The sequence below is a fragment of the Dreissena polymorpha genome, chromosome 6, assembly GCF_020536995.1.
Source record: "Dreissena polymorpha isolate Duluth1 chromosome 6, UMN_Dpol_1.0, whole genome shotgun sequence".
Lineage (NCBI taxonomy): Eukaryota > Metazoa > Mollusca > Bivalvia > Myida > Dreissenidae > Dreissena > Dreissena polymorpha.
In genome coordinates this window covers 32,472,695-32,500,516 of record NC_068360.1, presented here as the reverse complement: position 1 = coordinate 32,500,516, position 27,822 = coordinate 32,472,695, and the positions used below count along the sequence as shown (strand labels likewise).

General features: G+C 35.5%; 1 protein-coding gene across 1 annotated transcript in view; it reads left to right on the top strand.

Annotated features, from left to right (window-relative positions):
- The window catches only part of LOC127835565 (serine/threonine-protein kinase 24-like), a 63,826-nt gene that overhangs the window by 14,401 nt on the left and 21,603 nt on the right, over positions 1 to 27,822 (top strand). Inside the window, exons 3-10 of the mRNA XM_052362000.1 lie at positions 2,785 to 2,892; positions 4,329 to 4,460; positions 9,676 to 9,841; positions 18,679 to 18,836; positions 19,197 to 19,382; positions 20,594 to 20,736; positions 22,013 to 22,187; positions 26,210 to 26,374. Of these exons, the coding sequence (XP_052217960.1) occupies positions 2,785 to 2,892; positions 4,329 to 4,460; positions 9,676 to 9,841; positions 18,679 to 18,836; positions 19,197 to 19,382; positions 20,594 to 20,736; positions 22,013 to 22,187; positions 26,210 to 26,374 (1,233 nt within the window). The remainder of the gene's footprint in view (positions 1 to 2,784; positions 2,893 to 4,328; positions 4,461 to 9,675; positions 9,842 to 18,678; positions 18,837 to 19,196; positions 19,383 to 20,593; positions 20,737 to 22,012; positions 22,188 to 26,209; positions 26,375 to 27,822) is intronic.

Here is a 27,822-nt window from a genome sequence, read left to right as displayed (position 1 = left end):
ATACTGGGGTATTACTGTGAAACAGATAGTTGACAACACCAAATTGATTGCTATTTTCACAACACAAAATTATATTGACACATTTTTTTGGAAATGGCTGATTTCGGACACTGATTTTTTAGTGCGTATTTTACTCGGATTTTCAATTTTTACCAATAAATTTTGACCAAACTCGGGGGTGCATATTATACACAGGGCTTATTATATTCGTGGATTTACGGTTTTCATAAGATTTAACTATCATAATTTGATATAAGGGTGAAATGAAGCATTAAATGAATTTAATTTTATACAGTGTAATACTTTTCTTATACAAAAGTTCAATGTCATCCTAGTTATACACAAAAGAAATGTAGCTTGTGTACCATAAAGTACAACAGAGGACACAAATTTGTAGCAAATCTTACATAGTTATATTATGTCCCATTAATGTCAAAGCCTCAAACTGTTAAATGTTAATTTGTAAGATAGATATTTGATGGCTCTCAGGTTATTACGGCTGGGTGTTAATTTAGTCAACGCTAGTTAGTCATTCAAGAATGTTTACTCAGATGAGATCAAATTTATGGAAATGGTTACTTTTGCATCAACATACAGGATGCAGTATACCGCATACGTTTTAATACTTGTTTAAATAGTGAAAAGTTGTTTGCTTGCAGATGAGTGTTAAACTGCTCGTATCTGTTTGCCTTTGAGACAATTTTTTAAGCTCAGAAAAAAAAACTAGGTATTGTCATAGCCAGCTCGTCGTGTCGTCCGCCGTCTGCGTCGTGATAAAACTTAACATTTAGTTAACCTTTCTAACATTGGTTCTTAAATGAAAGTGCTTCCACCTACAACATTGAAACATCATAATTATGTAGCTGCACCTTGATGACTTCTACACGCCATACCCATTGTTGGGTCATGAGGTCAAAGGTCAAGGTCACTGTGACCTCTAAAAATAGATAAATAAAATAATCTGACAAGCTTTCATTTATTCAAAACTGCACCCACAGCCGAGTGTTGGCACCCGTTATGCCGTGCTCTTGTGTTATTAACCCTTTCCCCCATAAGAAGCAAAGTGAAAATGGCTTTTGCAACCAGCATAAAACCAGAATAGCCTGCGAGTAACTCGCAGACTGTTCAGGTTTTATGCTGTTTGCTGCTCATCAGTAACTAAGGGTTGGAAATGAAGCCTTTTAAACTTGAATTTAGTAAGAAAGATCTTAAATTAAATTTAACTTTCTAAAAATTTTAATTTAAAAAAGTGCCTTTTTTGAACAATTTTTGCGAAGCATTTCTCTATAGCACCAACAATTATAACCATTTACAGTTTTCTACTCATGAGCATGGTATAATGCATTTGCTCTTTATTTTTTGACAAATATTACAAATTAATATTTGTTTGTTTTTAACTAAAAATCCAGTCTTTGCTTGAATATATTGGAAAATAAGACTGTGACTTGATGTTTAATCCATCTTTGTACTAATTTTACAGGTCTGTTGTACATAGTGAATTATACAACATCAGATAGATATTAGTTGATAAAATGTCAGATGAAACATCTTTGTTCAAGTCTGTCATGTCGGTTAAACAATCATCATCACGGTATTTAATTCACGCAACATGTAAATGAAAGTTATTACCATTGATGACTGTTCTTTATTATAGCTATGTGTAAGTCCTCATCAGTCTGTGCATATTTCATACTAGCATTATTTTCCCATGTTATGACTTATGTGCATGTTCATAAGCATGTTACTATACTTTTCAATACGTACATGTGTCTCTAGTTTTCCAGTAACTATTTCATTTTAATATCTATGAATATGAAGCACATAGAATCTTCTCTTTTACAAGAAATTTTTCCAACAGTTTGGTTGAGTTGATTGCATTGCATATTTTGGATAATGTTTTTAATTGACTAATGTGCCCAACATATTTAACATATGAGCAACATGCCTGTTGCATTCTAAAATCCTGTGGTACATTAAACAAGTTAAATGTTATGTATTGTAAGTTTCTAATTCATTTACCCATATTTCCCTGCTAGTCATGGATGTAAAGACAATTGAAATTTTGTGAGAATGTACACAGTTAGTACATGTATACAAATGCACAGACTGGCCATTTAGAGATACAAATGGCAAACTATTAAAATGTCAGACTTTGCCACTCTTTGTAGCATAAACAAACCCTAAGGAATATACAAACTATTGCATTGCAAGGGTTTGGTGCCAAACTATTGAATCTGAAGTAGAAATCATAGCAACAAGGACAGTTTCTCACAAAAACTTCATTTGTTTATGATCTTGTGAAAAGATTTTGTGCCTTTCTCAAATGGCAATGTTCAACAATATTACCCTTTCCCTTTAATAAGCAAAGGAAAATTGCATTATGCAACAAGCATACATGTAAGACAAGAACAGCCTGCGAGTCAGGTTTTATGCTGGTTGGTTCTCATGAGTGCCTAAGGGTTGGAAATGAAGCCTTTAAAACTTGAATATGGTAAGAAAGGTTAATAATTTAATGTTACTTTCTAAGGGACTAGAAATGCGTCAAAATATCTAAGTGGTAAAGGGTTAAGATAAGGAGCTTTATGAATATTAGGCCCTCGTGTATGTGTTTGTGTATGTTATTTGGAGTTTTGCCTAAGGGTTGGAAATGAAGCCTTTAAAAAGTGTATCTAATAAGAAAGGTGATAAACTAACCATAAAGTATATTGACATTTCTAAGTAGGTACATGATAATAGTTCCTGTTAGTTCATTTGAATTATTTATCATGGCCTCCTGTCTTTCAGCGGGCTTCCAAGATGTTAATAGATCCAGAAGTTCGCTTCACCAAACTGGAGCAGATTGGAAAGGGGTCATTTGGAAGTGTGTTTAAAGGCATTGACAATGAAACACAGGTTAGTTCTAATAAAGCATAGACTTAGATTAGACAAGTTCAGAGGGAAAGAGAATGAGATAAAAACAGTTGTACATCTATCCTTGAAATTCACTCAGCGCACACGAGGAATTTTATGAAATTCACTCAACACACATGAACAAACATTGAAATTCACCCAGCACACATGAGCAATCCTTAAAATCACCCAGTACACATGAAAAATCATTGAAATTCACCCAGTACACAGCAATTCTTGAAATTCACCAAGCACACATGATCAATCCTTGAAATTCACCCAACACACATAAGCAATCCTTGAAATTGACCCAGCAAACATGATCAATCCTTGAAATATACCCAGCACACATGAGCAATCCTTGAAATTCACCAAGCACACATGATCAATCCTTGAAATTCACCCAGCAAACATGAACAATCCTTGAAATTCACCCAGCACACATGAGCAATCCTTCTAATTCACCCAGCACACATGACCAATCCTTGTAATTCACCCAACATACATGAGCAATCCTTGAAATTCACCCACTATATGTGATCATTCATTGAAATTAACCCAGTACACATGAGCAATCCTTGACATTCAACCAGCACACATGATCAATCCTTGAAATTAACCCAGTACACATGAGCAATCCTTGACATTCACCAGCACACATGAGCAATCCTTAAAATTCACCCAGCACACATGTTCAATCCTTGAAATTCACACAGTACACATGAAAAATCCTTGAAATTCACCAGTTCACATGAGAAATCCTTGAAATTCACTCAGCACACATGAGCAATCCTTGAAATTCACTCAGCACACATGAGCAATCCTTGAAATTCACCCAACACACAGCAATCCTTGGAATTCACCCAGTACATGTGAGCAATCCTTGACATTCACCAGCACATGAGCATTCCTTGAAATTCACCCAGTACACATGTCCAATCCTTGAAAATCACCCAGTACACATGACCAATCATTGAAATTCACCCAGTACACATGAGCAATCCTTGAAATTCACCCAACACACATGATCAATCATTGAAATTTACCCAGTACACATGACCAATCATTGAAATTCACCCAGCACACACGAGCAATCCTTGAAATTTACCCAGTACACATGACCAATCATTGAAATTCACCCAGTACACACGAGCAATCCTTGAAATTTACCCAGTACACATGACCAATCATTGAAATTCACCCAGTACACATGAGCAATCCTTGAAATTCCCCCAACACACATCAGCAATCCTTGAAATTCACCCAGTACACATACAACATCCTTGAAATTCACCTGTACAAATGAGCAATCCTTGAAATTCACCCAGCAACAAATACATGCAAAACCTTGAAAATTCATGCAACACACATGAGCAATACTTATAATTACCCCCAAAAATGTATAGTTCTTAAGAGTCACATATTTGTGTTGCTTGCAGGAGGTGGTTGCTATAAAGATCATCGACTTGGAGGAGGCTGAGGATGAGATAGAGGACATCCAGCAGGAGATCATGGTCCTGTCCCAGTGTGACAGTCCCCATGTCACCAAGTATTACGGATCATTCCTTAAGGTAACTTTCCCTATGTCAACAAGTATTAAGGATCCTTCCTTGAGGTAAATAACCCCACGTCACCAAGTATTATGGATCATTACTTAAGGTAACTATCCCCATGTCACCAAGTATTAACGATTATTCCTTAAGGTAACTGTCCCCACATCACCAAGTATTACGGATCATTCCTTAAGGTAACTGTCCCCATGTCACCAAGTATTATGGATCATTCCTTAAGGTAACTGTCCCCATGTCACCAAGTATTATGGATCATTCCTTAAGGTAACTGTCCCCATGTAACCAAGTACTACGGATCATTCCTTATAGTAGCTCTCCCCATGTCACCAAGTATTATGGATCATTCCTTAAGGTAACTGTCCCCATGTCACCAAGTATTATGGATCATTCCTTAAGCAGTGCCCCAGATAATTATTTGAGAAATAGGGTTTTCACCCATCGATTTTGAAAAATAGGGTGATTTCCTTCTTGAAATAGGGTGAAATGATTAATAAAAATGCATACCTTTATATCACTGGTGTTTACCTTTGTGGAAGATGCTCACTTGTATTGATTCAATAAAACTTTAAACTATCATAATTAACTTTAATGAACTGATGTTTCATAACATTTTTAATCATTGAAACTGTCCTTAATATAAACTTAAAACAAAAAAAATCGATAACACGAATGATCATTTGGCTCTTGCTTTCTTGGTTCGAAACAGTTTGCGATCGACTGACATTTTTGCGCAACAATAGCGGACGCCTTTCGACCTCTCTTAATTTTTTTTATTTCGCATCGTTATAGAAACTGAAAGTACAGGCGCTTTATAAATACGTGTACAATGAGCGACGGATAAAGTCAGATTAAAAACGCATGTATGTCGAGGAAAATAATTTGATCAGACGCTTTATTTAACTATGAAATCTAGAACGCAGAGAGTTTGAATAAAGCTTGACTGTTTTCATGCTCCGTCATCCAGGCGCTTGCTTAATAAAGACGCGTGACGATAATTATTTCAAAGAGAAAATAACGAAAATAAGCAAAGCATTTTCGAACGAAGCTATTGTGTCGTACGCATCGAATTTGACGAATTTGCGTAAAAATCAAAATGGTTGCGTTTTCAATACGCATGTTATTGAATTTCTTTGCGTTTATAGACATTTTAATAGGGTGAAAGACGCAGATACGCAGCTTATCTGGGGCACTGCCTTAAGGTAACTGTTCCCATGTCACCAAGTATTACGAATCATTCCTTTAAGTAACTGTCGCCATATCACCAAGTATAACGGATCATTCCTTAAGGTAACTCTCCCCATGTCACCAAGTATTATGGATCATTCCTTAAGGTAACTCTCCCCATGTCACCAAGTATTATGGATCATTCCTTAAGGTAACTGTTCTCATGTCAACAAGTATTACGGATCATTCTTTGAGGTAACTGTCCTCATGTAACAAAGTATTACAGATCATTCTTTAAGGTAACTGTTCCCATGTCACCAAGTATTACGGATCATTCCTTAAGGTAAATATCCCCCGTCACCAAGTATTACGGATCATTCCTTATGGTAACTGTTCCCATGTCACCAAGTATTACAAATCATTCCTCAAGGTAACTGTCCCTATGACACCAAGTATAACAGATCATTCCTTAAGGTAAATATCCCCGTGTAACCAAATATTACGGATCATTCCTTAAGGTAAATATCTCACGTCACCAAGTATTACGGATCATTCCTTACGGAAACTGTTCCCAAGTCACCAAGTATTACAAATCATTTCTTAAGGTAAATATCCCCATGTAACCAAGAATTACGATTTCCTTATGGTAACTGTTCTCATGTCACAGTATTACAGATCATTCCTTAAGGTAACATTCCCCACTTCACCAAGTATTACGTATCATTCCTTTAAGTAACTGTCCTCATGTCACCAAGTATTACGGATCTTTTCTTAAGGTAACTGTCCCCACATCACCAAGTATTACGTATCATTCCTTAAGGTAACTATCCCCATGTAACCAAGTATTACGGATCATTCCATAAGGTAACTGTTCCAATTGCTCGCAAGTATTACGGATCATCCCTTAAGGTAACTATCCCCATGTAACCAAGTATTACGGATCATTCCTTAAGGTAACTGTTCTCATGTCACCAAGTATTACAGATCATTCCTTAAGGTAACTGTCCCCACATCACCAAGTATTATGGATCATTCCTTAAGGTAACTGTCCCCATGTCACCAAGTATTACGGATCATTCCTTAAGGTAACAGTCCTCATGTCACCAAGGGTATTATGGATAATACCTTAAGATAACAGTCACCAAGTATAACAGATCATTCCTTAAGGTAACAGTCCTCACCTCATATTGCTGTTTGCCATGGAGCCACATTCTGGGGGAACAGGTCTGAATGCATGTGCCTTACGTATAGTCCCAGATTAGCGCAAGCAGTTGACACAGGCTAACCAGGGGCAACACTTTCCACCTAGACTGGATTATCATCAAGAAGAGACTTTCTTAAAGTGAGAAATTCCATAAAAGCGGAAAATGAAGTCCCAGATTAGCCTGTGCAGACAGCACAGGTTTATATGGGACAACACTTTATGCATAGGCATTAAGCCCAGTTTTCCCAGAATGTGTTTCAATGTTTTTTTGTCTTTAGACAAATCTCAGGGTTTCCAATTGAACATATTTGAAGTTTTCCACCATTTTCACTAGTATGTTACTTCTGTAGCCATTATTAACAAAAGACAGTTAGGTAAATAGCTTAAACTTCTACATTGTTTAATAATGATACATATTGTTATGACAATTGAAGACATATTTGTGGACTGTTTTTATCTTCAAATATTGCATAATACTTTACATAAGTTTTTATGAAGGTTTTAAGAGATTGTATTTCTAGTGACAAGTAATAAAACATTTTACCACAACTTAGATTTTTCAAACATTCAAACATGATCCTTGCATAGATTTCAATACATGATAATTATCATGCTTGAATTACCCTGACAACAATGCTAAAAAGGACCTATCCTTTGAATTGAATAGTTAAATACAGTGTTCATTTCATTTAAAAGGCTTGTGCAGGTCGTGTAGGAATTAAAATCATGTTAACATTATCATTTTTATACCCCCATTACCTTTGGTAATGGGGGCTATATAGGAGTCACTTTGTCTGTCGATCTGTCGAAAATTTCATCCCATCTTCACCAAACTTGGTCAGAAGTTGTATCTAGATGATGTCTAGGTCAAGTTTGAATATGGGTCATGCTGGGTCAAAAACTAGCTCAGGGGGTCACTTATTGAGTTTTAAACAGAAAGTTTTCCGGACCATGACTATGTCATTTATCGTTAGATTTTAAAATGACTTGGTACATTTGTTCACCATCATGGGACGGTGTGTCATGCAAAAGAAGTATTTCAATATCTCCAAGGTCAAGGTAACACTTGGAGTTGCCAATAAATGAGCTTGTCCGGGCCATAACTTTGTCATTTATTGTGAGACTTTAAAATCATTTGACACATTTGTTCACCATCATTGGGTGGTGTGTCATGCAAAAGAATAACATCGATATCTCCAGGGTCAAGGTCGCACTTTGAGTTCAAAGGTCAAAAATGGCCATAAATGAGCTTGTCCGGACCATAACTATGTCGTTCATTGTGAGATTTTAAAATCATTTGGCAAATTTGTTCACCGTCATTGGACGGTGTGTCATGCGAAAGAGTTATGTTGATATCTCCAATGTCAAGGTCACACTTTGAGTTCAAAGGTCAAAAATGGCCATAAATGAGCTTGTCTGAGCCATAACTATGTTGTTCATTGTGAGAATTTAAAATCATTTTGGCAAATTTGTTCACCATCATTGGACAGTGTGTCATGCGAAAGAATAATGTCGATATCTGCAACGTCAAGGTCACACTTTGAGTTCAAAGGTAAAAAATGACCATAAATCTCGGGCCATAACTATGTCATTCATTGTGAGATTTTAAAATTACTCGGTACATTTTTTCGCAATAATTGGACAGTGTGTCATGCGAAAAAATCACATCGATATCTCCAAGGTCAAGTTCAAAAGTAAAAAATTGCCATAAATGAGCTTGTCTGGGCCATAACTATGTCATTCATTGTGAGATCTAAAATGACTCTGTACATTTATTTTGTTCACAGTCATTGGATGGCGTGTCATGCAAAAGAATTCAAGAGTTCAAAGGTCAAAATGGCCATAAATGATATTGGCATAATAATTCTTAAAAATCGCCATAAATTAGCTTCTCTTGTTTTGTGAAGACAGCGTTCAAAATATTCTGTGTCAATGCAGCATGTGGGGGTATACTTCACATCAGTGACAAAGCTCTAGTTTATCATACTCTAATCAACCTTTTGTCTTAATGATGCAAGACTTTTGAATCCCCATATATGCAAACTTTAATAAGCTTATAAAATTATTAGAAATAAAACACGTCTTAAGTAATGCTTATTATTTACTTCCTTGGAAATTACTTTTTAAGAAATACGAGAGATTATGGCCAAGGATGGATTTTCGCCATTGGAAGAGAGTGCAAATTTACCCAAAATAAGATATCCAAAACCATAAATTTATGCAAAAAAATTATTCATTACTAGTTTGACTATACTCAAATAATTTTTAAAAAGTACAACTGAATGCTGGCCCTGCTTTCTGCTACTTCTTGATATGAGCTGCACTGTTAGAAACAGGGCTAAATACATGTGAGTTAAGTGTTGTCTCATATCAGCCTGTGCAGTCAGCAGAGTCTCATATCAGCCTGTGCAGTCAGCAGAGGCTGATCAGGGATGACACTTTCGCCCAGAACTTGACTTTCGCTTAAAAGAATTTTCCTTGAACTCTTTCAGTGCTGGAACCGAATTTTGAAGGCCTTTGCAAACAGTTTGGATCCAGATGAGACGCCACAGAACGTGGCAACTCATCAGGATCCAAACTGTTTGCTATTCTGATAATATTCTTTGAAAAAATCGAAGAAAATGCTAATTTTAGAAATTCAGCAGACAACATTTTAGCAGACGACAAATTTCCCAGCATGCAAAGGGTTAAATGAAAAATACCATAAAAGTGGAAAGTGTCGTCGCTCATGATAAGCCTATGTGGCTTTCAAAGGCTAATCTAGGATGACACTTTACATACATGCTTTATACCCTGTTTTACCCAAGCAAGGCTCATATCTACTTTATTTCTTTTCCTTTTTTCTAGGGTTCAAACCTGTGGATCATTATGGAGTACCTTGGGGGTGGATCAGCATTAGACCTTATGAAAGCCGGACACTTTGATGAGAACGATATATCAATTATTCTACGTGAAATCCTGAAAGGCTTGGAATACTTGCATTCCGAACGGAAACTACATCGTGACATTAAAGGTGTGTGCTTGGTTGAAATTGTGAAGGATATCTTCGAAGGATTGCGTTTATGCAGGGGTTGGAAGCATTTGGAAATGGAAGGGAATAAAGGGATGGATTTGGGAATGGGTGTGTGAAAGTGTTAAAAGCAGATATTTAGTAATCAGTGCATGATTGGGGTAAAAGGAAGATCTTGGAAAATCTTGGGTGATTAGGAAAACAGGATAAAGGGAATTTATGGGGGTTGAAGTCAAAATATAAAGCAACATGTGGGGACTAGTATGTTATTGGTAATACTTTAGTTTGATTTTGGGATAAGGAAAGTGATTGAAAAAAGGGGGGCATAGGGATTAAGGAAGATAATTAGTTAAAATGGTGGGATTTTGGGAGTTATTGAATTGTTTGGAAATGGATGGAATGTTGGAAGTTTGAAGATGTTTTATTTGAATCTGATGATAAACTAAAATTTCAGGTAAGTGAATCTAAATCTGGAGAATATTGGATCTTAAGGGTGTGTTAAATGAAATTGTGGGATTTGTTCTATGTGTCATTTCAAAGGCAATAATGGCAGTTTACTGGTATATAAATCGTTAAATTTCGGTACTGGTCATGAATTTCTTTGTTCTGATACAAAGCGCGCGAAAATTGGCGTGGGTGTATTTATTTCTAAATAAAAAATCCGCAGCGGGTACAACATTAAGATAATTTTATTTCCATTAAAAGTTTTGTGTAAATTTCAACTAAAGCACCGCGGTATTTCGCGAAATATGTGGCATTGACATTTCCTCTTAATAACATATAATTCAAACACGCTGTATCGTTACCGTTATGCTGTTTCAGTTCCTTCAATAGGACTATTTATAAGCGTAAATTCGAATATATGCACAATTATATTTTATACGTTTTTTTTACGGCAATAATTCTTGTTTTGAACTGTTTCACGAGCGATCGTACATGAAAATGAAAAATATAATTTACATTTTGGTTTTAATGATAAATAAAGATACATATGTAGTTATGAAAAATGTTTATTGTAGAATTGGTTTGCAATTATCACTATACAAATATGTAGTAGCGCCGTATATAAAATGAAAACATTGGGGAAATTTGACAAATTAACCGCAATACAATTTAGTTAGACATTTCTCGAGTTATATCGCCCGCCGGATATATCGCGCTCGCGATCTTTGGACCCCAACAACCGCGATATATCTGCGTTGTAGTGTATTTGGCATTTACATTTGTTAAATGACAAAGAAAGCATGTATATTAAAATTTCGTCACTATGAGTGTAGAGTTATTGACTCGTAACACACTTGAAATTACTTTACATTTTGTAAATATACGACTATAAAATCCTTAAAATCTACCACCATGAAATTCCCCACCAGTGTGATCAATGGAAATGTAATCATGTCACTAATAAAATATGTTGATGTGTATCAGGTGAGTGCTTACTACATGTTGGTATATACAATGTATGGGCAGTGCTCTGTGAAAAGTGGGTGTAATGCATGTGCGTAAAGTGTCATCCCAGATAAGCCTGTGCAGTCTGCACAGGCTAATCAGTGACAACACTTTCCGCCTAAACTTTATTTTTGCTAATAAAAGACTTTCTGTTAACAAAAATTATCATAAAAGTGGAAAATGTGGTCCCTGATTAGCCTGTGCGGACTGCACAGGCAAATCTGGGATGACACTGTACGCACATGCATTTAACCCCCTTTTCTGAGAGCACGGCTCATGTGTATTTGATGTAAAAAATATCTTAGTCATCATCTTTAACATACAGCATGGTCAAATAACGATGCAATTATATTAAATTTAATATAAAAATGAAAGGTCGCTCTACCAGGTTTTTAGATCTTCCATTTGATAATTTTTTGTTTGTCCCCATGAAGTAAGAGGCAATAAGCATTGTACTTATCAGAATGTTACATATTGAAAAGCTTTTGTTTTCCACTCATCTCAACTACTGGGTGGCCCTTGCTCATACTTTCCCAGTTGATTGATTTAAATGTTAAAATTTATCTTCAAGAAAGAAATTTTGCAACCGGTTTTAGAAAATTATGACCATTTGTCTTTTTGTCCACTGTAGAATATAAAGTTGATATGTGTTGTGGGGGCATGAGTGTCTGTGACTCATAACTAGGTCGATTTTTATGGCCCTGAACATCTGGAAATTTTACATAATTCCTATGAATATTAGGTCACATGAATGAAAAAAACATCATTCACATACCAGTGTCAAATTTAAATTTTTAATTTTAACGAAAAGTCCAGCAGGAAACTAGAATTTCGATAAAATTGTCTGTACAGTACACAGCAAGATGATTGGGCCATTATTTAAAAAAAAAAAAGATTTTTTTGGAAGACACCAAAAACATTGAATCATGGGATTTTAGGCTAGGGATAACAATTATTTCCAGATGCAGTGAATTTGCAATAAAACACTTCTTACGAAACAGAGTGTTGCATTTTTTACAAGCAAACAAGTGTTTAAACCATTCTTTCTCTGCCCTTGATATTGCAAACAGCATTTTAATCTGCATATCAAGAACATGGATGAAGAAAGAGAATACTGCTTAGTCATAAATGTACTGGTTTAGGTTGGTCAGGTTTTTTTTGCTAGCGTCTTTTGCAAAACTGTGTGCAAGTATTATGGTGGTTTTAAGTTTCTAGTGCGCGTCATTTTAATATACAGCAGTATACTGTGTTTTGAGAACATGGTGCACAAAGTTATTAATGTCTATAAATGAATTATTTACTTAAATTAGGTCTGCTTGCATTAAATGTATATTAAAAGAATAAAGATTTATGTGAATTAATTGCTATTGTTTATTTTTTGTTAATAGGTAAAGCCCCCCAGGGTCGCATTTCATAATTAAATTGATCTAATTTAATGTTGTTCAGTTATATATTTCAAATTTGTGTAGATACGTTATTTAGGGCATACTCATTTTGAACTTGCACTGGGGAGTGCAAATATAAACAATGTAAATAGAATGCATAAATTATCATATGCTCCATTTTAATTGGATGCATATCGCTGACTCTGTTTACAAACATATGAATCATGGCATGTTATTGGGTAGGTATAAACCAGATTATACCTGTGAGTGTCATATTACCCCATCTACCACCTCACATCAATTGTTTAATTAAGCATTAACAAAAACTCAGTGACGTGCGGCTTTAATTGAAATCAGATCTTGGTTGAGAGATGCACGTCTTGTGCATCCATAATGCATTAATTTCTATTGATTTGTAGCTTATCAAGTAATACATTGCAACTATCAACATTTTTCTCTCGGTGGCATGTGGCAGGCACAATTATGCAGTATTTTTGATTGAGGCCTTATGTGAGTTAAATGATTGTGCAGAATAGTCTAGTCTTTGTTACAAGTCACAAAATAATAATCTATTGATTAAGTTTATAAGTCTTGATATATATTTTTTTTAAAGGAGATGAAATCTGTCCAACTGGCTAGTAAGAGGTTTTCCTGTGAAAAAAATAAATATTTTTGAGGATTTACTGTAAAACGTTTTTTTCTGCTTTGCAGTTTATTACTAGATTCAACTGTTTTATCCTCTGCTCTTAGTATTAAAAATGTAAACTTTAAAAAGTGTATGTGGACTGTACAAAATTGTGCAATTTTTAGTTGTGAGCGTTAACTCACACCTAATGTAAAGGCAGTTTTGCAAGTCAGTCTGCTGTTAGCTACGCTAGGAACGATAACTGCAAGTCAGTCTGCTGTTAGCTAGGCTAGGAACGATAACCACTGCCTGTTTATACTTCACCACTGGTACACTGCAGACAGCCTGTATGTTATCAATATTAGTGTTTAAGAGCTTGTGCCACGATATTGGCCAGTCTAGTGTTTATAACAGCTTGTGCTACGACATTGGCCATTTTATCATTAAAATCTGCTTTCAGAGAAAACTGGGCTTAATGCTGCATTAAAAGTCTGTCATGTGGGCGAAATTGTTGCTCAATGATTTAAAGAAAATAGATAAAGTATTAGATACACATAACACAACATGTACATGATTATAGGCTTGTTATTTTTTAGCAAGGCAACCAAAATTCTAAAGATGGTTGCCAGTGCAGCAACCAATTGTGAAAAAAAGAGACCTATTGTTGTTTTTTTGTCTAAGTTATCTCTATAACATAAATATGAGGATAAACAGTGCACACACATCTCAACCTGTGCTTTAATACACACTCTTTATAAATTTGAATGGGTTGTGTTCATTTCAAACTTACGATATAAAAAGCTATGCCACAATTTTGAAAGCTGAGTTGCGTCTAAGATTATGCAATAGCGAACAACTTCAGTGCCTTCAGCGCTTTGATATATATCTAGTTAATATTGATAATCGGTAATCTGTTTTTTTAAACAAAAATGAATCTACGACTGTGCAAATAAATGTGTTTGTATTTTAATTTATCTGGCCAGCTCACTCAATTGCTAGAGCGCTAATTGACAAAAAATCCAAGATTTCAATTCCTGGCCCAGCCACTTGTGTCGGGGTTGGTCATGAAATTTTTTCTAAGGAGATCATCCCTAACCATTGAATCAAGTAAGGCAGTTGTCAGTTACCCATAGAGGTGTGTGCACGGAGAACTTGTAAACCAGCTATTTCAGGAAAAGTGTTATTTGATATGTCTGAATAACAGTTGAAAAATGCACAATAAATCCAACTGAAGAAACAAAACAAACACATTCAGGAAATCGTTTATTGAAAAAGACACGCAAACAGGGCTTTTGGGTCCATATCTAATAATATTCTGAAATTCTGAGTCGATAAGTAGGAGAAAATAAACTTTCCTTTTTTTTTTAGCTCACCTGATTGCTCAGGTGAGCTTTTGTGACTGGTCTTTGTCCGTAGTCCGTCCGTCGTCCAACCATTTGTCCGTCCGTCGTCAGTCCACATTTGTTCGTAAACACTCTAGAGGCCATATTTATTGTCCGATCTTCATGAAACTTGGTCAAAAGATTTGTCCCAATGATATCTTGATCGAGTTCGAAACTGGGTCATGCTGGGTCAAAAACTAGGTCACTAGGTCAAAAAAAGAAAACCCTTGTAAACACTGTAGAAGTCACATTTCATGCCCAATCTTCATGTAACTGTGTCAAAATGTTTGCCTTAACGATATGTTGGTTGAGTTCAAAAGTGGTTCCCGTCCGTTGAAAAACATGGCCGCCAGTGGGCGGGGCAGATTTCCTTATTTGGCTATAGAGAAACCTTGTTAACACTCTAGAAGTCACATTTTTTGCCCAAACATCATGAAAGTTGGTCAAAACATTGGTTTTATTGATATCTCGGACGAGTTTGAAAATAGTCTAGATGGGTGAAAAAACATGACCGCCAGTGGGCGGGGCATTTTTCTCTATATGTATATAGTGAAAACATGTGAACACTCTAGAAGTCACATTTTTGGCTTAATTTTCATGAAATTTGGTCAGAACATTTGTTTCGTTGATACAAGAGTTGAGTTCGAAAATGGTTCCGGTCAGTTGAATAACATGGCTGCCGGGGGGGGGGCAGTTTTCTTATATTTATATAGTAAAAAATGCTTGTAAACACTCTAGAACTCACATTATTTGCCCAATCATCATGAAACTTGGTGAAAAGATTGGTTTTATTAGCTCACCTGATTGCTCATGTGAGCTTTTGAGACTGGTCTTTGTCCGTCGTCCGTCCGTTAACATTTGTTTGTAACCACTCTAGATGCCACATTAATTGTCCGATCTTCATGAAACTTGGTCAGAAGCTTCGTCCCAATGAAATCTCGGTTGAGTTTGAAACAGGGTTGTGCTGCAAAAACTAGGTCACTAGGTCAAAAAAAAGGAAAAACTTGTAAACACTGTAGAAGTCACATTTCATGCCCAATCTTCATAGGTTTCTCTATAGCCAAATAAGGAAAACTGCCCCACCAACTGGCGGCCATGTTTTTCAATGGACCGGAACCACTTTTGAACTCAACCAATTTTGTCAGAGTTTTTGCTAAATATATATTTGCAAAACAATCAATATTTAAAAATACAAATAGACAACTGCAAGAATTTTTTTACAATCAAAACCAGCCCAGGTATTTTCACAAAATTAAACAATGTGTAGACATGATGTAACAGCCTCAATGAATAGGGACAGAAATTGTTCTTTGAATATTTATATTATCATGATTATTATGTTTCCGATTTAGTTTGTTGATGTCACATAAAAGGTTAATTGTGTGTCTTCAAAGCAATCATTTTTTAACACACCTTTGTGCAGGTTTCAAAAGATAGCAAAAACAAAATATCTTGTGGACATAAATTGCTGAATGGTGGGCGTTAGTGTTAATAAAATCCAATAATAAAACATTTGAATGAATGTTGCATTATAACTTATGCTCATGAAAAATAAGTTTTTTGTAAGTTATTTAAACGAAATATTGATTATGCTTTCATTTGAAATATCTTCAACAATTTATCTTTGAAATCAACTTCTTATAAAATCAATAATAATTTGGACATATTTATTCAATGCTCTGTTATGTTAGTACATTTAATTTTTGGGGCACAATATCATCTGTATACAGTTATATATTTTAGGACATCCGAATTTTGTCTTTAATGCTAGAAATATTACTGGAAACTCCAATATTACTCTTTGGGTACATGTATATAGCAATAGGTAAATATCATTGGAACACAGACATTCCATACACCACAGTTTTTGATGAGCCCACTTGCAGAAAGCGCGATACAGCAGTCACAAGGGTTGGTTGATTGTCTGTGGGAGTTGGTGCCTATGTGCATCCGATCTTTTTGGGACTGTCATTTTGTAATTCAACATGCTACAAAAGTCCACCATCATTACACAATGTGTCCGATGTATCACCTGTCTCCTTTCTGCAAAGGTCAAGGTCTCACTATGAGGTCAAAGATGAAATTTGGCCACTAAACATCTTGTCTCTACTGCAACTTTGCTGTTCATCATGCAATTTTGAAAGAACTGACCACACATTACCAGCATTAGGAGAGCATGTTGCACATGGAACACTAGTCTCCCTATCTCAAAGGTCAAGGTCACACTAAGAGGTCAAAGATCAAACTTAATTGTAGCACAACTTCTACGGTCTGTTACTTAACATTCACCATGTAATTTTAAAATATCTTCCCACAAATTTCCTCTACCAGATGACATGTGTCAAAAATGTTTCTCCCTACCTAGTACTGAATTTTTTATGAATTTGTTTTTGTAGGTAACCTACTTGCATATTAAGCTTTTGATTCCTTTTTTTTTTCAACTGACACCTTGAAAACCTGGTTTCATGACTTTGAAATTTAAATGTTTCTTCAATATAATGATGAATTGGATTATATTAAGTTTTAATTGTTTCTTTCTGTGTTATTATATAATAGAAATATTGCAACTTTCCAAATAGGACAAATCTACTGTAAGTTTGTCATAATACAAAGCTGAGAATTGAAAATTTATTTGTATTATTTATCTATTATTTGTGTAATAAAAAGCTACAACAGCTGTATGGTTGAATTTGTATTTACATTGAATATAAATTGATAAAATGAGCGTTAACAGAGCTGGCAGTGTGTCACATCCATGTTTCTGGTTCTCCACACAGGGAACACACTCGATGAGCCTAATGCTTTAAATAGAATTTACTAATGGGTTAAACTAACTAAGGATAGATATGGGATAGACATTTTTAATGTACGGGATGTTTCAAACAAACACAAACGACTATTGTATAAATTGCATGATAGAATACTAGGAAAGTCTTAAATAAAGATAGGTTCATTTGGTTTGTCGTGAAAGTTTGAACCACTCTGAAATTAATGTCCTTGTTTGGTCTGTGTTTGCTGCCAGCCCACATTTAATTCAACTATGTCAGAGAGGTACCGGATTGTCTGTTTCCCCTCTGTTATGATCAAAATACATAGGTGCCTGGTACCGGATTGTCTGTTTCCCCTCTGTTATTGTCAAAATACATAGGAGCCTGGTACCGGATTGTCTGTTTCTCCTCTGTTATGGTCAAAATACATGAGCCTGGTACCGGATTGTCTGTTTCCCCTCTGTTATTGTCAAAATACATAGGAGCTTGGTACCGGATTGTCTGTTTCCCCTCTGTTATTGTCAAAATACATAGGAGCCTGGTACCGGATTGTCTGTTTCCCCTCTGTTATGGTCAAAATACTTAGGAGCCTGGTACCAAATTGTCTGTTTCCCCTCTGTTATGGTCAAAATACATAGGAGCCTGCTACCGGATTGTCTGTTTCCCCTCTGTTATGGTCAAAATACATAGGAGCCTCACTCTGGCAAAAAAGGATCTTTATTCATGTTTGTAAAGTCTCACCCAAGATGACCATGTGCCGTTTGGGACGATGTTTTCATCCTTAACTGGATTTTCGCTGAGAAAAGGCTTCCTTTTAAGGACAAATACCACAAAAGTGGAAAGTGTGGTTCCTGATTAACCTGTGTGGACTGCACAGGCTAATCTGGAGCAACACTTTACGCTTATGCATTTGTGTCTTGTTCTGTGAAAGCTGGTCATAATGCATGTGCGTAAAGTGTCGTCCCAGATTAGCCTGTGCAGTCCGCACAGGCTAATCAGGGACGACACTTTCCGCCTAAACTTGATTTTCAGTACGGAGGAGGGACTTCCTTGAAACTAAAATTCCATTAAAGCGGAAAGTGTCGTCCCTGATTAGCCTGTGCGGACTGCACAGGCTAATCTGGGACGACACTTTACGCACATGAATTAAGCCCAGTTTTCTCAGAACAAGACACATTGAGTCCCGTTTTTCAGACTGAGGCTCATAGCCTTGTTTCATGTTCTGTTGCAGCTGCCAATGTGTTGCTGTCCGAACAAGGGGACGTGAAGCTGGCAGATTTCGGTGTTGCTGGTCAACTAACAAACACTATGAATAAACGAAACACATTCGTAGGCACTCCGTTTTGGATGGCCCCCGAAGTGATAAAGCAGTCAGCGTATGATACTAAGGTAGATCCTGTGTGAAATTGTCCGTCAGCGTTTATGATTCTTTTGCATTATTTTGTAGGAGAATACTTTTAATAAGCAAATAAATTCAAGCTTCAAGTGTCATTTACTATCCTGGATACAAAACAAAAATTGCACATACGGTAATTAATAAGCCAATCTATAGATTTAACACTAAGAATAAAGAAGATATATTCACTTTTGGTCGAAACTTCACTCTTTTAATTGGTTGTTGAATTAGAACAGTTTACAATCAGAAAGAATAAAAAATAAAATTTTAATAATAGATTCTTCACAGCTGTAGAGGTTGCCAAACCTTTGCACTCGTGAGCAACGTCACAATTCAGGTTTGCTTTGTTGCAGGCTGATATCTGGAGTTTAGGCATCACAGCAATAGAGTTGGCCAAGGGGGAGCCCCCAAACTCGGAGCTTCACCCCATGAGAGTTCTGTTCCTCATTCCGAAAAACAATCCTCCACAGTTAACGGGAAATTACTCAAAGAGTTTCAAAGAATTTGTAGAATTCTGTTTAAATAAGGATCCAACAAATGTGAGTAATGAGAATGTTATGTTCAATCGATAGCTGACAAATGAATTTAGCTTTTCTATTCACCAACACCAAAATGTTCAAGTTTTAGTTTGTGTCATCATCATTGGTGTAATGCTGTGGTAAATATAGCGTGCAACAAGAATATGTGAGAACTACCACCAATATTTATTCGTATGTCAAAAATGTCTTAGACATCAAGGTCAAAATGTATGTTATTGACCGAGGCATATAAATCTGACCTGCAGAAATATGCTCAATTTTTTACTTACAAAAATTTAGAGTTAAGTAACTTTGTGACTCTGTATTTATGATAGATGTTAAACTTAATGCAGAAACAACGATAGGGATTATTGTACCATGTTACGCACACACTTTATAGGGATAAATGTGGAACTCATACTTACATCAAAGGTACATCAAGTAACTTGTAAATTTATTTGACAAATGGAGAGTATCATATACCATTGATAACGCAGTTATCGGCCTATAATCACACAGGTTTTGATGTAGAAGTCACTTCAAATGTTTGTAATCTTACACAAATAGTGTAATCGGTCTATGATCAGTTTTTGTTAAAGAGATGTCAAGTGTAGGGATGTTTATTTGCACCAAAATCAGCCCAAATATGTAACTTAATCGTTATCAAAAGTACCTTTAAGATACTGCATGTTCACTGCATTTAGCTAAGTCAGTTGATATGTGTTAATTTAAAATTAATTTATTTCTTGTACAATTTATAGCTATAGTTCTACTGTGTAATGCCAAGGTGTACATGAATAAATTTAACTGTTGTAAGCCCTCAATTTCGTAAAGGTAGTGTAGTAGTATTTATACTCGAACCTTAAATTAGAACTTGTTATTAATTGACTTTATATAGCAAGATTGCACATTATAGGTACTATTTAACCCTTTCCCTCTCAGAAGCAAAGTGAAAATGACTTTTGCAAACAGCATAAAACCAGAACAGCCTGTGAGTAACTCGCAGTCTGTTCAGGTTTTATGCTGTTTGCTGCTCATCACTTACCCCATAAACTGGATTTTTATTAAGGAGAGATTTCATTTAAACGAAAAGTTACGTTAAACCAACAAGTGTTGTGCCTGTTTAGCCTGATCAGCACTGGCTAACCTCGGACAACACTACACACATGCATTAAGCCCCATTTTCCCAGAGTGAGGCACATATAGACCTGTGTTTCTGTATGTGTTCCCAGCGGCCTTCAGCAAAAGACTTACAGCGACATCCATTCATCCGAAGAGCTAAGAGTGTACGCAACCTTCAGGACTTGATAGATCGATACAAGCGCTGGAAGATGGAAAATGGCAACAATATTGACTCTGATAGTGATAGCGATGAGTAAATATATATGTTTTCATAAATGATAGCTTATGATTAACAATAATTGTAATGTGTGAATTGATAGATTTGTTTTCGCCTCTTTAAAAATGATTGGATTGAAAGCCTTGGGGTTATATAGGCACTCTTCATTTTATCTCAAAGAATAATAAAAAAAGTTGCCGTGGCGTAGTGAATAAAGTGTCGGCCTAGTGATCGGGAGGCGCTGGTTTGATTCCCACTGTGGGAGCTTTCTTTGGATCTCCCCCATGAGCACCACTGGTTCCAGGCCCAGGAAACATGCTCGAGAACCCTTGAAATAAGCCTTAGTCTTTCAACACAATCAAGATGAAATAAATAGGTTTAAACTTATCAATACTTATACATCTGGAGAATGTATATGGATTAAAATGTGGTCTCTCAGCTTGCTAAGCAGGCATTATATCCAACTAATTGCTACCCAAAAAGTAAATAGATTAAAATGGCATTTTGCTGGCATATTACAAACAAATTTGTTAAACAGCTTGAACTTCTAAATCTGTAAGAAATAAGAAATTTGGTGTTAAAAATGAGAAGATAATATGTGTTGATATGCATTTTGATCATTGGGAATTTGTATTTTAATACCCCCAGATCAAATGATTGGGTGTATATTGTTTTGGGCCTGTCTGTCTGTCATTGTATGTGTGTGTCCCAAAACTTTAACCTTGGTCATAACTTTTGCAATATTGAAGATGGCAACATGATATTTGGCATGCATGTGTATCTCATGGAGCTGCACATTTTGTGTGGTGAAAGGTCAAGGTCATCCTTCAAGGTCAAAGGTCAAATATATGGCTTCAAAGCGACGCAGTAGGGGGCATTGTGTTTCACAAACACAGCTCTTGTTAATTACGTGATGTTATCAACTTTTTTGCCATTTTATATATAAGCTACGCTGTGGGGAAATTGCCCCATGTTCCCAGAGAGCTGTTCATATATGATAAGAATATTGAAAGCAAAATTTGAAAACTGCTGTCATGTTTAATGCAAATTGCCTTTATCTTGGGCCCTAGTCTGTAGCTGTCATTCAAGGTATTCGAAGTATTCAAATCAGTCTGCACAGGCTATTCAGGTGTGACTCTTTTGGCTTGGAAAGAACTGTTGGAAAGTGTTTTGCTGTTGTAGGGATGACCCAGAGGAAGGGTAAAAAACTAGCTTAATTTATGTGCCTAAAGAAAAGTCACAGATTAGCCTGTGCAGTCTGAGACACTTTCTGCTTGGAAAGTACTGTTTCAAAGGGCGTTTACTGTTGTAGGGACGACCCAGACGACGAGTCAAAGGCGCCAGAATGGCTCCTTGAGACAGTGAAAACCAACGCCCCCAACGTCTATGATGAGTACATCAACAAACCGAATGGCATCAATGGAGACACTGATCCCCAGATACCATGTAAGATTGTGTCTCAGGACCTGCCTGGGGGTGTGTTTAGTTGAATGTAGCTGGGATGTTTTGTTGTATCCTCAGTCTCAAAATCAATTTGTCCTTGGTGTTAATTGTTTTAAAAACTGTGTATGTGACTTATGGTTGTTGTATTTTATCAAATAAGTAATTAAAAGATGAAATAGCTTTATTAATGTACGCCCTCTCTTGTGTATATTTATTGCATGTTTTGAATTTATATTATAGAATTTCTATTTTGTTCTTCAGAATACTCTTGGCCTGATTGAAGTTTGTCTTCGTACTTTAGTTTGATAATGAGCAAATATTCAAGGACAAATTGCTTTTGGGGCTATTTCTGTGTGTTCATTTCACATAAGTGATCCGTAGAAGCTAATTATCAATACAGACATAATATGCTATACACTCAAATTAATTTATATGAATACTGGAGCATTGTTGTGAAATGAACATGACAAATTGGATTGCTAGTATACATGGAATGCCTTTTCATTGGTGCATCTTGCTTAATTCATCTTAAAATTGTTTTGTAAATTTACTTATTTGTAGATGGTAGATTTTGAGTCCCTTTTAATTTCTTCCAAATGTTATTTTACATTATTGTGCCTGCCTTTTTTTCAGTGCCAGAATTATTTTGCACTATGTTGTGCTTTTTCTATAAATCAACATTTTCCTATTTTAGAATATGCATCACCACTGTATCAAACACATTTGCTATAAATTTTGCTTATTTTGCTTAGTCACTTGTTTTTTTAGTTTCACTATTTTAATTGCATCCAAATGGAGGCATGTAGTAATTACACTGTCTGTCCTTATAATAAGTTTATATAATAATATAAGGCTTTCAGGGTAAAAGCAGAGAACAAGAGCATAACTCAGGATTTACTGAGTTATTTCCCTTTCCATCAATTTTCATTCAAAGAACATTAATCCCTTAGTATTGAAGATCTTTTAATAAAACTTACATTACATAGAAAGGAAGTGCATAATATAAGAACAACAACTTTCTTGTCCGTATTTTTGGAGCCAATTCTCCTTAAAGGGCTTTTATTCTACCATTTTGTGAACACAACACATAAGAATTTTAGGCATTGTGTAATGCTCCAATTTGGGATAAAAAAATAATCACAAAAACAACTAAATTGGGAGAAAAAAATATGTCTATTAACATTTAAATTTCAATTGGTTTAAGAGTAACAATATGCAGGCATTTTTCCTTAAACAAATAAAAAAATTATAAAAGACATGATATTTATGGAATTATTGCTCTTTAGATCTTTGCTCTTGTGTGAAATTTATGTTCGTCAATAAATAAATGAAACTTGTCTGTTTTTCCACCCAATGGGGAATATATACTTTTGAGTCCAAACAGTTCTTGGGGTTTATGACTTTGATTGTGAACACACTTCTTTGTCCTATTTTTATGGATTTCTACAATTATTGACTTAAAACTATTATTTAATTTACATAAATGGTCACTTTATTCAACCATTCAGCAACCAATAATACTTAAGATCTAGTTTGACTGTGTAACTGTTACTGATCAGGATCCAAACATGGTACTTTAACTGCACTTGAACATCATGTCCTACCATTTTTGTATTAAGCCTCACATCTTTTAAATGACCAGTAATTGTCTTTATTACCACGTTTATATAACAAAAACATGTATATGAGACTGTTTTGTTTAAATAAGTTAGCATTTTTGGGGGTGGGTATATTCTTTTATCTGTCTTTTTAACCTAGAGCTACATCTGTCTGTCTGTCGCCTTGTGTTGTCTGGTGGTTTGCCATAGCTACGAGCGGTTGTTGTTTTGCATGTTGTAGAGTCGACTTTCGTTGCCAGGGAATAAACGCCAAGCGCCATCTGTACCACTACAAAATTACAATAACATCGTAAGTTTTGATACATAGGCGTTGAGTTTCACTGATTGTTTTATTATAAACTCACTATTCCTTTGCTTTTTGATATTTATATATTTTTTTGAGTCTCTTAATTTACTGAACAATATAATTGTGAAAGTTTTATTGTAATTGTTTAATCCATTTATTGTTTTTTATATGTGGATTTTATGTTTTTTTCTGGTGAAATATGTGCAATTTGGGAAATATTCAGTAACATGGCAGTAGTTTTAATTTAATGATCATGAATACTTTTTTAAGGGAAAAAACATTTACATATATATTTAAAAATAATGTGATGTTATTTTTGGAATTTCTGTTTTTCAACTGATTTTTTATTTAACAGATTTGCTTTAGCATTGTTAAAAGTCTCAATTGTTTTCCTATAAAAATATTTTTTTAATCTGTTGATATACTTAAGGCAATAAAAATGTTTCTGAATTAACTTGATTTAACAAAATTAACCTTAAATGGACTTGATTACAAATTGAAGCCTTTATTTAAGTATGTCAGTAAATGCTATGTATTAATCAGGGAATTGTAGAGCCCAATTATAATGACAAAAATAGAATTAAAGAAAGAAAGTTTATCTCTGCCCTAGACTTGAACCTTTGTCCTTCAATAAAATAGCTATTTCCTAAACAAGTCAGCCATCAGGACTGTTATGAATGTGCAGTCATTTTATACTTTATACTAGTGATCAAAGTGTAACAATATGAATGAAAATAGCAGAATCCTTTGAAATTATACAATCATTTTGCGTTTGTAGCGCTTTGCATTTGTTTTCTTATTCATATGTTGATACATGTTATTAATGAACACAAATGAATTTCAAGTATGAGTTAACATCCTTAGTGTTATTTCGCTCCCTGATTGATATCATTATTCAATTAAAAAGTTGCCATTTTGACACATCCTGTATACATGTCCCTTTAAAACCTTTTGATAAACATTTGAAGTTTATTAACACAACATTTATTAGAAATTGATTGATACATTTCGATTCATTTTTGTTTGGTGGTGGGTAAAAGTTCACAAATGTGATGTTTTATCTTAGATGTTGTACATTAAGCTAACAGTACTAGTAAGATTTGCACTTAACTAATGGTGTGGCACAGCAGTATATAATTTGCATATATTTTTGCTTGTTATTTGTTTTTTGAAAGAAAGATGTGGTAGGCAAAACATGTCTGTTTGTGGTTTATATGCCTTTAAAAGTTTCACCCTAAGTTATATCTGAATTTGGGTGTTGGGATGTAATTACTGTTCAGATTTACATACTTTGCTCGGGCCGTGCTCTGTGAAAAAGGAGTATAATGCATGTGTGTAAAGTGTCATCCCAGATTAGCCTGTTCATTCCGCAAAGGCAAATCAGGGACGACACTTTCCGCTTTTATGGTATTTTTCGTTGAAAGAAAGTCTCTCTTAGCAAAAAATCAAGTTAACACAGAAAGTGTTGTCCCTGAGTAGCCTGTGCAGACTGCACAGGCTAATCTGCGAAAAACATGTTACACACATGCATTAAACGCCCTTTTTACTTAGCATGGCCCATATTAATATACAAGACTGCTCCGCAAAAAATGTGTGTCAGTCATAGGTATATCAATAAAATTGTAAGACTTTATTCAATGTTGTACATTCTTCTGATATGAAACTGCATTTGGTCTGTGATTCTGTATTGATTCTAAACATTTTGTATTCCCTACTTACTTGTATAGCATGTTACCTACTTTATCCCAGGACTTTCAAGCACTGTTTAGACATTTTGAACCAAGGTCTTGACTGACTACTGCATTTGAGCCTCGCTCTGGGAAAACTGTTTTTAATGCATGTGCATCAAGTGTTGTCCCAGATTAGCCTGTGAAGTCTGCAGCGGACTGCACAGGCTTATCTTGGACAACACTTTACACACATGCATTAAGACCTGTTTTCCCAGAGCATGGCTCAGTTTTTTTTATAAGTCCTCATTTATAAAGGAAACATTAAATGTTCTAAGACCAGTTTCCAAAACATGGATTATCCATATTAAAATATATAAAAGGTGTACATTAAAAAAATGCAGTGCCTGGATGTTGACCAGGGAGAGATTGGAAGCTCTGAAAAGCCTGAATGCATCTACTAACCCCCGCCTGTGTAATGTGACCTGTTACAGCATGCTGCCACCCAGCCATCTCAGGTCATGCCTTCTCAGCCCCGCCCCACTGGGGACCCCTCTGGGGCTCGTATCCCAAACAGTAGCTACGGCAATCCGGGGCAGCAACCATACCAGTCGTCCAGTGATGTGAGGGTACCCCAGCAGACTCAGCCGTATAACCCTGTACGTCTACTTCTCATGTACTCAACTCAGTTTATGATAAAAAAAGCCGCGTTCTGGAAAAACTGGGCTTAATGCATTTGTGTAAAGTGTCGTACCTATATTAGCGTGAACAATGCATAGGCTAATCAGGATCGACACTTCATGTCTAGACTAGATAGTCATTTAGAAGAGATTTCTTTTAATAAAAAATCTGTGCAATCGGAAAATGTTGTATCTGATTAGCCTGTGCAGACTGCACAGACAAATATGTGAAAGCACTTTAAGCCCAGTTTTCCCAGAACAGGGCTCATTTATCATGTACATGTTTTTGGTGGAGTTCCTTGCAATCACCATTTAATGATAAGAGTCGGGAATAAGAATCTTCATGTTTTCAGAAGATTTTCTTGTTATTTTCAGGGCTCGACATTAACTTTTGAAGCCACGTGTACGGTCGGTCAAGTAGACCAAAATTTCACTTGTCCTGACCAAAAAGCAACTTGTCCTGACCATTATATTTTATTCTGCTCAGTACTTTGCAAAATAATGACATAATACAAAATGCTCAAATCATAAAGACTTTAATCGTTCAAAATACATGTTAAAATAATTGTAGGCAATTTCAATTTAAAAAGATCTGACTAGAATAACAGGAAAACTAAGGAATATTGATTTTTAAACATTATACAAAGCCATAATACCCGACAAAAACTTGTGTTTTGCCACCATAAAGCAGAAAATGTTTAAGTGATGTATATGTACAGTTAATTGTCTGTAAGATCGGTGTGTACCGGTGTGGTAAAATGCATATTCTTTACAAGGGAGAATATTCTTGTTATCTTGGCAAAGACAAATGTTCAGGGTTGCTTCCCTTGTGAAAAGTACGGTGTAGTATCACATGGAACTATCGGAATATCTTGGGGGCTTTGTCGTTTAAAGGTGAACAACATAAAATCAAACAAGTTTTGTGGTAACTCCACAGAAATAACGAATTTAAAGGCATTTTTTCTAAGTAATTAAATTCTAACGAGCACTTGTCCCTTCGGACTAGCAAATTCTTTATTAACTTGTCCAGACCAACAATTTGGTTGTCCCGGACAGTTGGACTACCGCTAATGTCGAGCCCTGATTTTGTATAAATCTTATGATATTGTTGTTGAACTTTGTAAGTTTGGTTTTAAAAAATTTAAGATTTACAAAGGGAATGTGTTAGGGTTCAGATTTTGTTCAAAATATTTATTCTCATGCCTGTTATGAAATCCCCGTTCAGTTCATTATAGTGTTTAGGTATCTTTTGTTTGCTGCCCAAGGAAAGCGGTTTAAAACATGACTGATAATTGCACAATTGAAGTGTTTTGCTTGTTTACTGTGAGAATTTTATGCAGCTGATGCATTTGTTCTAACCCACTGGTGATTAGTTGAGCAATATAGATTATTTAAGATATTGAGTGGTCTAAACTGGGACTAACATT